The sequence below is a fragment of the Nycticebus coucang genome, chromosome 1 (assembly GCF_027406575.1).
Source record: "Nycticebus coucang isolate mNycCou1 chromosome 1, mNycCou1.pri, whole genome shotgun sequence".
Classification (NCBI taxonomy): Eukaryota; Metazoa; Chordata; class Mammalia; order Primates; family Lorisidae; genus Nycticebus; species Nycticebus coucang.
In genome coordinates, this window is record NC_069780.1 from 132,724,185 (window position 1) to 132,738,514 (window position 14,330).

The window sequence follows — 14,330 nt, forward strand, 5'->3', positions numbered from 1 at the left end:
AATTCTGTATCCTGCTAAACTAAGCTTTAAAATTGATGGAGAAATCAAATCTCTGTGGATATAAAAGCAATGAGGAAATTCGCTGCAACAAGAACAGCTCTACAGGCAATACTTAGACCTGTGCTCAACACTGACCACCACAATGCACACCAGCAAAGTAAACACCCAAAAGCGAAAGGTCAAAACTTAGCTTCCACAATGGCACAAAGGATAAAACTACATAATGGACATTCACAAAATAAGATAGAAGTAAACCACACTTATAAATTCCTTCAATAAATGTCAATGGACTGAATTCACCACCACTGAAGAAGCACAGGCTGCTGATGGGATTAAAAAACACAAGCCCTCTATATGCTGTCTCCAGGAGACACACCTAGCCTTGAAGGACAAATCAAGACTCACGGTTAAGGGATGGAAAACAGTATTTCAAGCAAATGGAAATCAGAAGAAAGGAGGGGTTGCAAACTTATTTTCAGATACAAGCAGATTTAAAGCAACTAATGTTAAGAAGAACAAGATAAAAGAAGAATCCTCAAACATAACAACAATAAATTCCTCAAACATAACAACAATGAAGACACAAACTAGCCAAACCTGTGAGATACAACAAAAGAAGTCTTAAGAAGGAAATTTATAGCATTGTATGCCTACATTCAGAAAACAGAGCACATCAACAAACCCATGAACCATCTTATGGAACAGGAAGAAGAAAAACAATCTAATCCCAAATCCAGCAGAAGAAAAGAAATAACCAAAATTAAATCAGAGATGAATGAAATTGAAAAGAAAAGAATTGTTCAGAAAATGAACGGGCTCAGTGCCTATAGCTCAAGTGGCTAAGGTGCCAGCCATATACAACAGAGCTGGTGGGTTTGAATCCAGCCTCGACTTGACAAAAAATAGCCAGGCATTGTGGTGGGCACCTGTAGTCCCATCTACTTGGGAGGCTGAGGCAAGAGAATCACTTAAGCCCAGGAGTTGGAGGTTGCTGTGAGCTGTGATGCCACAGCACTCTACCCAGGGCGACAGCTTGAGGCTCTGTCTCCAAAAAAGAAAATGAATGAAACAAAAATTTGGCTTTTCAGAAAAATAAATAAAATTGATAAATCTTTGGCCAGATTAACTAGAAACAAAAAAGTAAAATCTCTAATAACTTCAATCAGAAATGACAAAGGGGAAATAACAACAGATGCTACAGAGATACAAGAGATGATCTCTGAGTACTACAGGAAACTTTATGCCCAGAAATTTGGCAATATGGAGAAAAGGATCAAAACCTGGAATCACACCCTCTCCTTAGACTTCATCAAGAAGAAATAGATCTCTTGAACAGACCAATTTCAAACACTGACATCAAAGAAACAGTAAAAAATATCCTCCCCCCAAATGCCCTGGTCCAGATGGCTTCACACCAGAATTCTATCAAACCTTCAAAGAAGAGCTTTTACTCATACTTCAGAAATTATTCCAAAAAATTGAGAAGGAAGGAGTTTTCCCCAACATATTTTATGAAATAAACATCACCATGATACAAAAAACTAGGAAAAGACCTAGCTAAAAAGCAGAATTTTATACTAATTTCACTAATGAATATAGATGCAAAAATTCTAAATAAAATCCTAGCCAATAGATTACAGCTACACATTAAAAAATCATTCATCATGATCAAATAGGTTTCATCCCAGGGTTGCAAGGCTGGTTTAAAATACCCAAGTCCACAAACGTAATTCACAGTATCAACAGAAGCAAAAACAAAGACCACATGATCCTCTCAATAGATGCAGAAAAAGCATTCAGTAAAATTCAACATCCTTTTCAAATTAGAACACTTAAGAATATAGGCTTAGGTGGCATATTTCTTAATTTGATTGAAGCCATCTATGACAAACCCACAACTAATATTATACTGAATAGAGTAAAACTGAAAGCTTTTCCTCTTAGAACTGGAACCCGACAAGGTTGTCCTCTATCACCACTATTATTCAACAGTGCTGGAAGTTCTAGCCAATACCATCAGGCAAGAGAAGGAAATAAGGGCATCCAAATGGGGGCAGAGGAGGTCAAACTCTTACTCTTTGCTAACAATATGATCTTATACTTAGAAAATCCCAAAGACTCAACCTCAAGACTCTTGGAAGAAATAAAAAGAAAAATACAGTAATGTCTCTGGACATAAAATCAATGTCCACAAATCAGTAGGCTTTCTATATGCTTATAATAGCCATGATGAGAAGCTAATCAAGGGTACAATTCCCTTCATAGTAGCTTCAACAAAAAGGAAATACCTAGGAATATGCATAACAAAAGAGGTCAAGGATCTCTACAAAGAAAACTGTGGACCGCTAAGAAAAGAAATAGCAGAAGATATAACAAATGGAAGAACATATCATGCTCATGGCCGGGAAGAATCAACATTGTTAAAATGCCAATAGTTCCCAAAGCAATCTACAGAGTCAATGCAATGTCCATTAAAATACCATCATCATATTTTCAAGATTTGGAAAAATATTCTTCATTTTGTATAGAACCAGAAAAAAATCTTGTATAGCCAACACAATTCTTAGTAACAAAAACAAAGCTGGGGGTATCACCCTACCAGACATTTGGCTATACTCCAAGGTCATAGTGATCAAAACAGCATGGTATTGGCACAAAAATAGAGACACTGACATTTGGAAATGAATAGAAAACCATGAGATGAACCTAACATCTTAACCTAACATCTTACAGCTGCCCAATCTTTGTTAAACCAAACCAGAACATATACCTATTCAATAAATGGTGGTGGGAGAACTGGATAACCACATGTAAAAGACTGAAAATGGACCTAAAACTCTCACCACTGACAACAATTGATTAAAAATTGATAAAATATTTAAATCTAAGGCATGAAACAATAAAAATCCTTAAAGAAAGCGTGGGGAAAACACTTGAAGATATTGGTCTGGGGAAAGATTTTATAAAGAAGACTTCCATGGCAATTGCAACAACAAAAATAAATGAATGGGACTTAATTAAACTGAAAAGCTTCTGTACAGCCAAGGAAACAACAACCAAAGCAAACAGGCAACCTCCAGAATGGGGAAAGATATTTGCATATTACAAATTGGACAAAAGCTCAATAACTCGGATCTACAGAGAACTCAAATTAATTAACAAAAAAGGACACGACAGGCTCAGCGCCTGTGGCTCAAGCTGCTAAGGCGCCAGCCACATACACCTGAGCTGGCGGGTTTGAATCAAGCCTGGGCCTGCCAAACAACAATGAAGGCTGCAACCAAAAAAAAAAAAAAAATAGCCGGGCATTTGCGGCAGGTGCCTGTAGTCCCAGCTACTTGGGAGGTGGAGGCGGGAGAATCGCTTGAGTCCAGGAGTTGGAGGTTGCTGTGAGCTGTGACACCACGGCACTCTACCCAGGGCAATAGCTTGAGGCTCTGTCTCAAAAAAAAAAAAAAAGACCCAACAATCACATATGCCACTAGGCAAGAGACATGAATAGAACCTTCTCTAAAGAAGACAGATGAGTGGCTAACAAACATGAAAAAATGCTCATCATCCCTAATCATCAGAGAAATGCAAATCAAAACTACGCTGAGACATCACCTAACCCCAGTGAGAATGGCCCACAGTACAAAGTCTCAAAACTGCAGATGCTGGTGTAGATGTGGAGACAAGTGCTGGAGGAACTGCAAACTAACACAACCTTTTTGGAAGGAAGTATTGAGAATCCTCAAAGAACTCAAATGAAACCTTCCAATTGATCCTGCAATCCCATTACTAGGCATCTACTCTGAAGAAAAAAAATTCTTTTATCATAAGGATATTTGCTCTAGACTGTTTATTGTAGCTCAATTTACAATCAGCAAAAAGTGGAAACAGCCTAAGTGCCCACCAACCGAGGAATGAATTAACAAGCTGTGGTATATGTATACCATGAAATTACTATGTCGCCACTAAAAAAAAGATGGAGATTGGGCGGCGCCTGTGGCTCAGTCAGTAGGGTGCCGGCCTCATATACCGAGGGTGACAGGTTCAAACCCGGCCCCAGCCAAACCAAAAAATAGCTGGACCTTGTGGCAGGCGCCTGTAGTCCCCGCTACTCAGGAGGCTGAGGCAAGAGAATCGCTTAAGCCCAGGAGTTGGAGGTTGCTGTGAGCTGTGTGAGGCCACGGCACTCTACCGAGGGCCATAAAGTGAGACTCTGTCTCTACAAAAAAAAAAAAAAAAGATGGAGATTTTACATCCTTTGTATTAACCTGGATGCCAGGATGGAGGTAGAACACATTCTTCTTCTTCTTCCTTCCTTTTTTTTTTTTTTTTTTTTGGCAGTTTTTGGCTGGGGCTGGGTTTGAACCCACCACCTCTGGCATATGGGGCCAGTGCCCTACTCTGTTGAGCCACAGGTGCCGCCCGAACACATTCTTCTTAGTAAAGCATCACAAGAATGGAGAAGCAAAAATCCAATGTACTCAATTCTAATATGAAGGTAGTAGATGAGCTAATACAAGTAGGGGGTAGGGGAATGAGCGACTGGGGAGAGGGGAGGAGTGGAGGGGGTCATAGTGTACGGCACACCTCTTCAAGTGGTACGCAATTATAAGAGGGACTTTATAAAAAAAAAAAAAAGAGAGGGACTTTATCTAACAAATGCAATCAGTGTAACCTAATTCTTTGTATCCTCAATGAATCCCAAACAATAAAAAATAAAATAATAAAAAATTAAAATAAAAGAATAATTGGTAGGACACTTGGTTATTTAAAAAATATTGTTCTGTAAATACATAATTTGGGTAAAAACAGTGCATTCCTAAGAAAACAGCTTCAACTTCCCCAACCCTTCTTTGTAATCTGGTGCCATAAGTCCCCAAAGCTGTGGAAGTCTACAAATGACAGCAGCAGATCTGGGGCCACTGTGGGAAATGGTGTAGTTGTAAACCAGGATTCTAATGCTGTCTTGAAAAATCATTATCTAGAGAGAGCTGGAAGAATGCATTACCACAGCACCTAAAAAGTGCCATGAATAAAGATGGCAATGATCATTATGAGGATCTGTAAGAAGTGATTATAAAAACATGCAGATCTGGTGAAGTTAATCTTAATTAATTTTTATATAACACAATATCCAAATGTCATATGCAAAATACTGCCATTTTAATGTGTAATATTATTGAATTATTAAAATTATTGAGCTATTTTGCATTCTCTTATATGTACTGAATCTTTGAGACCCAGAGCTGGGTTATTTACACTCACAGCATGTCTCAATTTGCACTAGTCAGATTTCAAGTGCTTGGTAATGACATGTGGGCAGTGGTTACCATGTTGGACAAAACAGATCAAAAAACAAAATGACCCACTGTTTACAATTTGGGTTTGAGATTATTTGTGGATTAAAGATAATCTTGTCTAACTGTTGCCTCATTTTACATATGGGAGATGTCCTCCCATTCCAATTCTCTGGGGTCAGAAATCTTCCTGAACTGATCTGTTCATGTGTTTGTGGGCACCTGTCATGCATGGAGCATTGTGCCATGTGAAAGCAGGGACAGTTCTGGTTGAGCCAGAGACACAGCACAGCCTGGTGGTTGTGAGCATGGGCTCTAGACCCAGACAGCCTGGGAAAGAAACGTGATGACCTCACTTACTTGGATAAGAACTCAACTTCCTCAGCTATAACATAGAGCTAAAAGATGTGAATAGCATCTTTTTCAAAGGGTAGGAGTGGGAACCCTGCAGCCTTATGGCCACATAGGTACTTAAGTGCAGCCTTTTAACTGAATCCAAATTTTATAGAACAAATCCTTTTATCTTTATTAGCACATTTTTGTTCTTTTATACTTTCATTTTATTTTTAAAATGAATGCATTTAGAATACTGAAGAATAAAATAACTTTGAATGAAATAATCCTCTCAGATTTACAGGCACACTTAGAAATTAGTAAGCCATTAGGGCAACACTGATCTCATGATTTAGTTCTAATTTCCCCTGCCTGACTGGTGCTACTACCGCATGCGGCTGGTTGGCGAGAGTTCATGGATGCACCATGTTTCTGTTTGAAGTGGAATTTCTGAATAGTTGCACAGCTTGACAGTATATTTTAATTCTGCCTGCTTAACAGCCCATCAACTCAAAGAAGACCAAGAAGGCTGAAGAGAGAAAACAGTTTTTCTTTATGAGGACTGGGAATTCCAATATTACCTTGTTTCTGCTAATGATAAGATGATTTGCTTGCTTTGTGATGCTGCAATATCAACATTAAAGAAATTCAATGCTGGGCGGCGCCTGTGGCTCAAGGAGTAGGGCGCCGGTCCCATATGCCAGAGGTGGTGGGTTCAAACCCAGCCCCGGCCAAAAAAAAAAAAAAAGAAATTCAATGCTCACCAGCATTGTAACACTCATAGGACCACCAATATTTAAATTAGAGGGAGAGGTACGAAAGATTGCATTGCAGAAATTAAAAGATGAAGAACAAAATCAAAGACTATTCTTTCAAGCAGCAACAAGACCTAAAAATAATGTCACTGGAGTAATATATAAAGTAGCTTATATGCTTGGTGGTGGGGGGGGAGTCATTCTATGATATAGAAACTGTGAAAAAATGCATTGTGGAAGTTGTTGAATGGTTAGACCCTGATAACATCTTAAAGTACAAACAACTGCCTCTTTCCAGGAGAGCTATAACTGATCAGCAGCATGAATTAGACTTCAACTTAACAGAACAACGTCATGCAACACTTTAAAAGGAAAACATATATTATTCAACCACTTTGGATGAATCAACTCATACTACTGACTTGGTCCAGGTTTTATTCTTCATTTGGGTCATAACGGAATATTTTCTTTGCTACAAAGAGTTATTTGCTTTGGGCACTCTTGTGAAAGAACATGGGAAATAGATATCTTCAAAATTTTATTTCTGTGAGAACAGTTAGCTAAATTTTATGAAGAACAGAATTAGCAATGTGAATTACTGAAAGAAGATTTCTATAGGAATGCAGCATTTTTGTGTGATATCATGTCAAATCAAAATGACTTAAATGCTGGCTTGGCGCCTGTTGCTCAAGCGCCAGGGGCGCCAGACACATACATGGGAGCTGGCAGGTTTGAATCCAGCCCGGGCCTGCCAAACAACAATGGCAACCACAACCAAAAACTAGCTGGGCATTGTGATGGGCACCTGTAGTCCCAGCTACTTGGGAGGCTGAGGCAAGAGAATCGCTTAAGCATATGAGTTTGATGTTGCTGTGAGCTGTGATGCCATAGTACTCTACCCAGGGCAACAGCTTGAGACTCTGTCTCAAAAAAAAAAAAAAAAAAAAAAAGACTTGAATGCTATTTCTTTGCAAGGCAAAACTAAATCTATATATGATACGTGGCAAAAAAAATCCAAGCATTTTGTGAAAAGCTATCTTTTGATGAACAGGATGATATATGGGAATTATATGAAGACTACACAGCTGCTATAAACCCATTAGTTGGAGAATACAATGAAAGGTTCACTTTCAGCTTCACCTAGTTGATATCAGCAAAGCACCAAAAGAACTACAACTGGAATTGAATTCTCAGTAGGTGCCATTTTAATGTCATTGTTTGATGCTAAAAAATATCCAACTGAAATATAGAAAAATGCAGTTGAATACCCATCCATACCTTTGGCAACATGCTCCCAAAATAAATGCTTTCTTGTTTTTTGACCACTTTTCTTTTCTTTCTTTCTGTTTTTTTTTTTTTTTTTAAACAGAGTCGTGTTCTGTCGCAACTCAAACTCCTGGGCTCAAGCAATCCTCCTGCCTCAGCTTCCCTAGTAGCTGGCACTACAGGTGTGCACCACCACGCCTGGTTAATTTCTTTTATTTTTAATAGAAACAGGGTCTCACACTTGCTCAGGCTGGTCTCAAGTCTCTGGGGCTCAAGCAATCCACCTGCCTCAGCCTCCCAGAGTGCTGGGATTACAGCGTGAGCCCAGGTGCCTAGCCCCACACTTATTGCTGGGAATCTACATTCTCTGACCTAACCCAAATCAAGATGCCATTAAAGTCACAAATGACTGACCCCTATCTAGAGGATCAGCTGAAACTGTGGCCCTCTATGCAGCAATCAAATATCCACATGCTTTCCAATAAAAAGCAGACACCACAAAGTCATTAAAAGGGTAGCTAACTTTAAAATTAACAAATAGTTTTCAGTTTTTGAAATGATTAAATACATCGTAGTTAGACTTTTACCAAATAATGTACATTTTTAAGTATATCTAACTGAAGTTTCTTGAATGCAGCCTTTTGGATTACAGGTAAATTAATGTGGCCTTCCAACATGACAAGGTCCCCTTGAAAGGGTCACTATGAAGTTAAAATAAGTCAACACTTATAAAGTGCTGAATATAGATAGCATCTCTCACAGATGGGCAAACACCATAGAGGTGTTTGGTAAAATTCAGTTAAAAAATCTTGAAAAATTTTAAATGAATCTGCATTTTTCCAATGTGATAAGGAAGTAAAATATAGTGTTTTTTTCTTTTTTTGAGACAGACTCTCACTCTATCACCCTGGGTACAGTGCCATGACATCATTGTTCACTGCAACCTCAAACTCTTGGGTGCAAGTGGTCCTCTTGCCTCAGTCTCCTAAGTAGCTGGGATTATAGGTGCCCACCATCACACCCAGGTAGTTTTTCTATTTTTAGTAGAGACAGGTCTCTCTTGCTCAGGCTGGTCTTGAACTCCTGAGCTCAGGTGATCCATGCACCTCAGTCTTCCAGAGTGCTGGGATTATAGAAATGAGCTACTATGCCTGGCTTAGGAAGTAAATGATATCTGAAGAGAAGAACTACTTTGAGGGGAAAACTTTATAGTTCAGAATCAGACTAGAACTCAGAATTCCTAGGAGTCTGCTAAACATGTGGAAGTAACTTAATCTCTCTGTGTTTCAATTTTCAAATTAAAAAAATAAGCATGCTATTTTTCTATGCCTATTTATTAAAAACAGTTATGGAAATAAATGAAATGCTATACGTAAAGTACTTTGAAAAATGCCAGTTAATGGTGATCCCTTCTACAAAGCTAAATGTCTTCTTACTATAACATAATATAGTTAGTGAATAAATATTGCAAATAGCTAGGAAGTATGTATCTGTTAGGCTTCATTCACAGAAGGAGAAATGACTATTCTTTCACTTACAGTATACAGACACATTGAAATTTATTTTAATTTCTTTGGCATTACATTTTTCTTCTGACCTTCATGCTTAGTGGTGCCAGGCCCCCGGGGAGAAGTTCCCAGCTCTGATACTGCCTGACATCCAAAGAATTGTAATTCCCATAATTAACAGTGACTGGAGACAAATAATTTAATTCTAGGGCAAATGAGAATGAATCAATGATGCCAACTCCATTTCCCATCTTTCTAATTTTCTGTAACAAAAGAGGAAAGGAAAGTGTCTGCTCCTTTGTGTGAGATTCATTTAGGAAAGTGAGAGACGGATGAATAATTGGTGATGTCCTATTCTTCATTTCCACAAAACACTGTTGTCCCTGGGCAGGGAAATCATTCTTTGTACTGAATAAATGTTGAAAGTCACACACAGTGTGACTAGATATATTTGTGTTTCTAAAGAGATATACTCATGACTTGGTCTGGTGAATTAAAAGGAAAACACACGTAGAGACAGTAACATTATTAAGCCAGGTAGATCTCAGTCTAGAACTGAGTCTCCTTATAAGCTGAAACAATATTGCTAATGATGCTTCAGCAATGAAATAAGGTAAAGTAACTGGAAACCTCTGGCATCTGCAATAAAACCGACATGAAGACTTCTAAACCTTGGATTCAGAATGCATAGTTTACTTATTTCTAGAGTTGCAAGTTAAAAGGGACTTAATTCCAACTTGAGTCCTTGCTGAGTCATACCTGATTCCACCACTGAACTTCCATGTGTAAAAAGAAGGGTTTGGACTTCCTGAACAGAACTTTGCTTTGTTCTGAAATTCCCAGTAAATAGAACTGGTGGATAGGTGCTGTACCAAAGAGGGGATCCTGCCAGGTTTATTTGGATTGTATGTTCCAACACTGGGGAAGTGAGCACGGGATGGATCTGGTGACTCATGGGCCCACTGTGAGGCAGACCTGAGCTAGAACTCCACTGACCACGTAACCTCCATAAGCCCTGATGCTGACTGGTGGACCACAGTGATATTTTGAGTCTCCACCAATTAGTTCAGAGCCAGTGGCCAAAAATTCTGAGAAGTCTGATTATTTTCTCTCTCCTCCTGTGCCAACTCATTCTGTTAAAGGCCACAGGTCATTTATGGAAGGGTCAGAAGAGAAAGCAACAGTATAAATTTTTGGTAATTCATAGGGGTCCTTCCTCAAGGGGACCCAGCCTCACTCAATTGGTCTAGGTCTCTAAACTGGCTCTAGTCTGGAAATTGATTGAGGGGCCATGACTTACTGTTTTTATGACTCAAGTTAGATGTTTGTTCACTTAACATACAACTTTTTTGCTTGTATAGATCATGTAAGAATTTAGTAGATTTCCATTTATCTCACTTCATGATTAATTAGACAGTGCCACAGATCCCTAAATGTCATTCTATTATTTTTTAAATTTTAATTTATTTTTCCAATTTCTTTTCCTTGAGACAGAGTCTCCATCTGTTGCCCCAGGCAGAGTGCAATGGTGTGATTATAGCTTACTGCAACCTAAAAGTTCTGGGCTCAAGAGTGATCCTCCTGCCTCTGCCTCCAGAGTAGCTGGGAGTATAGCCATGCTGCCATACTCAGCTAATTTTCTCTATTTTTGGTAGAGACAGAGTCTCACTCTTGTTTAGGCTGGTCTCAAACTCCTGACCTCAAGCAATCCTCCTGCCTTGTCCCTCTAGAGTGCTAGGATCGTGCCCTAGTGTCAATATTTTCTTTCTTTTTCTTTTCAAGGATGGGGTCTTGCTTTGTTGCTCAGGCTGGAGTGCAATGGTGTTATCACATCTCAATATCTCACTGTACACTGGAACTCCTGGGCGGAAAGCATCTTCTCAGCTCAGCCTCCCGAGGAGACAAGGCTATAGGCAGGAGCCACTGTGCCTGTCTATTTTTATTTTTTTAGAGATGAGATTTCATTATGTTGCCCAGGGTGAAGTGCCATGAGTGTTCATACGCCTGGTCATCTCAAATTACATCCTTGAACTCCTGAGCTCAAATGATCTTCCATCCTCAACCTATTACACAGGTGTGCAGCCCTGCACCAGGCTAAGTCAGAGTGTTCTGATTGCTGCTTGGAGTCCATGGTCCTTTATAGTACCCACACCCACCTTGCTTTCAGAAATGAAGTGGTTTAGAGCAAGGAAGTCCCAACCCTTTGGAATTTATGTGCTGGCGGAGGAGAGAAAATAGCACATAAAAAAGCAAATACAGAATAGGGAACTATGGTGACAGCTATTGTCTGGGGGTGATCTCAAGAAAAACCCATCAGGGTCACAAGGTGGGAGCATTCTGGGAGAACCTTCAGAGTAGCAAGGACAGCAAGTACTATGGTCCTGGGAGACGCACGGAGCGGTGGAGGGTCTGAGCCTCAGAGGCCCACAACAGAAATATACCCAATGTTTCAGAACCTTATTTTACTTGCCATGTTTTCTCTCAAATCTTTTGCTCATGATTAGTCCTTTCTATTTCCTTCAGGGGCTAGAGTTGAAATTCAAAAGCCAGAAAGAGGTTCCCCTCTCCTCCTCCGCTGCTGTCACTGTGAGGCAAGAGCACAGGACAGCTCAGCTGAATGAATGGGAGGAAGAGCCGAGGGGCAGTGGGAAGTGCCAAGCAATGAGTGAGGGTTTCTAACATTGTTCCAGAATTTCTCCTCTTGCTTGTACTCTTATACATTGTCTCATATGACCCTCACACTCCAAAGTAGGGGGATAAAGTCCTATTATCTCCCTTCTACAAAAGAACAAAAAGGCTAGAGACCTTGATGCACTTAGCCAAGGGCAGAGCAGACACACTTGGATTTCTTGGTTCTCAGTCCTGTGCCAGCTTCCCAAGGCACAGTGCTGTGGCCTGTGGTATCACAATTATTTGAGACACTCTAATCCTGGATTTAAGAGCATGCTCGAAGGGTCTAAACCCTTAATTAGTTCATGATAGGTAGGACCAGAGCTATTTCCTGCTTAAATTACATTTTCAGAAGAAACATGCGTGTATGAACAAGTCCTGCCATAGAGACAGCATTTCATTGAAAACAATATCCATAGGAGATGGGCAGAGGGAGGGTGATTGGTGGGATTACACCTGTGGTGCATCTTACAAGGGTATATGGGAAACTTAGTAAATGTAGAATGTAAATGTCTTAACACAATAACTAAGAAAATGCCAGAAGGCTATGTTAACCAGTGTGATGAAAATGTGTCAAACAGTCTATAAAACCAGTGTATGGTGCCCCATGATCGTATTAATGTACACAGCTATGATTTAATAATAATAATAAAAAAGAAAACAGTATCCATTTCCTGGACCTAAAACACTAGAACAATTGGCCACGAGAGTACAGGTGTGTGTTTCATTCTCTCCTGAAATGAAAGGTTGATAATTACATTTCTAAGAAACCAGCATGGTGGCTTCTAAGGCTGACACAAAACTTGGGAAGGAAACGTGTGAAGGGATAATTTTCTGGTAAGGAGGTTCTCTAGATGGAGAACACATTCAGTTATGAAAAATAAGCACATTACTATAAAATATGAAGGAGAAAACCTTACCCGAATCCAGAAAGTAAGCGACAGAAGAGAAAGAAGCCATAACCTTGGACAAATGAAGAAAGGAAGGCAAAGAATCCGTTGACAGACATGCAGATCAGAAGAGACTGTTTCCTTCCCACTTTGTCTGCCAGGCCTCCCCAGAAGAACGCCCCCACCATCATCCCGAGGTACACTATGCTGCCTGCAACACACAGAGAACAGAGAGAACACATCAGAGGCGGCAGGAGATCACACGAGCAACAGCAAATCAACAGGGAACAAAATACATTCCAACATTGTGCATGGGGAAAATGTCCTTTAAAAAGTATCCTTCAGGACAAAGTAATCAGCTGTCATGGTGAGAAGTAAACTCTGTGGGCTGCCAGGACTGACTATAAGGACCGATGGGAAATTATCATTTCCTCTGTCATCTTGTGCATAAGACAAACTTGTCCCAGTCCTGGAGTGGGGCTCACAGTCAAGTCACCGTGGTCAGAATGCCCAGCCTCACACCATGACAAGGTCAGCATGTCAGACCCAGTCACGGGCTCCTAGGGTGAAGCGGGAGCTTACTTCAGATTAGCAGATGACCTGGGCCAGGACCAGACCTTTGAGACCCTTCTAGAGGATTCCGTGTGTTTTTTCTTCCTAGTCCTCCTCAAAAGTCCTAGCCCTTCCTAGGAAGCTAGGGAAACTGGGTTTAGAGATTACAAGAGTTAATTTAAAAATAGTCTCTAATTCTGCTTATAAGAGAAGACTCTTTTTTGGTTTAAAAAGAAGGGAAAGAGCTGTTAGAAGGATGGGAAATATTGAGCTTATCATAGCTGGCTTTGATCCCTAAGGGAAACAAACAGAAAATTAGGCATTAGATACACGTCTCTCTTGGCGTCACTGTGAGTATATAATTGAATTTTCTAATTCATTTTCTTCTTTTAAAAAAATAGGCCCTTACAAACTTTGTCCGGAATCTTTCTCAGGATGAAATAATATTAGGTGTGGCAAGTATCAGTTTAGGAGGGCTGCTAAAAGGATGTCAAATGTCCAAAGGCAATGGCGTCATTTAAGCATGAAAATTTATTATATCTGGATACAGCACTAAAGCAAATGCTTATCCATTTCTGGTTTTCCTGCTGCTTCATCCAAGCCTCATTTTCAAAGGCACATTCAAGAAACTCTGTAGCATTGAGGTTAGAAGGTAAAAAATCATCAGCTTATTAATTGTTTTAGATTAGTTTGGGAAATGTCCTATTTAAACATTCACCCTCACATTAGGTTGCTTTACAGACAGTTAATGGAGCAAAAATGGAAAACCCTTGGCAAGGTCTCGTGACCCTCACATCAATAACATGTGGATGCAGCTTTGCAGATAGCTGAATGAATGGTGAACATTGGAAGCAATTACAAAATAAGACATCCCCCCCCGTCTTTATTTAGACTGGGGTACTGCAAAGAGAGTGATGGTCAACCTTTGCCTGTGTGTGGATGGCACATTTTCCTCTAAACTACGGGGCTGACTATACACAGATCATCTCTCTCAATAGAGATTACTCATATCCTGAGACCCAGTGCATGTCTAGAAGACTATTTCAAGAATTTATCAGCACAATACAA

At 39.8% G+C, this 14,330-nt stretch overlaps 1 protein-coding gene across 1 annotated transcript in view; it reads right to left on the reverse strand.

The window, feature by feature from the left end:
• SV2C (synaptic vesicle glycoprotein 2C) overlaps positions 1 to 14,330 on the reverse strand; it is a 268,675-nt gene that overhangs the window by 136,946 nt on the left and 117,399 nt on the right. Inside the window, exon 3 of the mRNA XM_053588340.1 lies at positions 12,741 to 12,921. Coding sequence (XP_053444315.1) covers positions 12,741 to 12,921 — 181 coding nt within the window. The remainder of the gene's footprint in view (positions 1 to 12,740; positions 12,922 to 14,330) is intronic.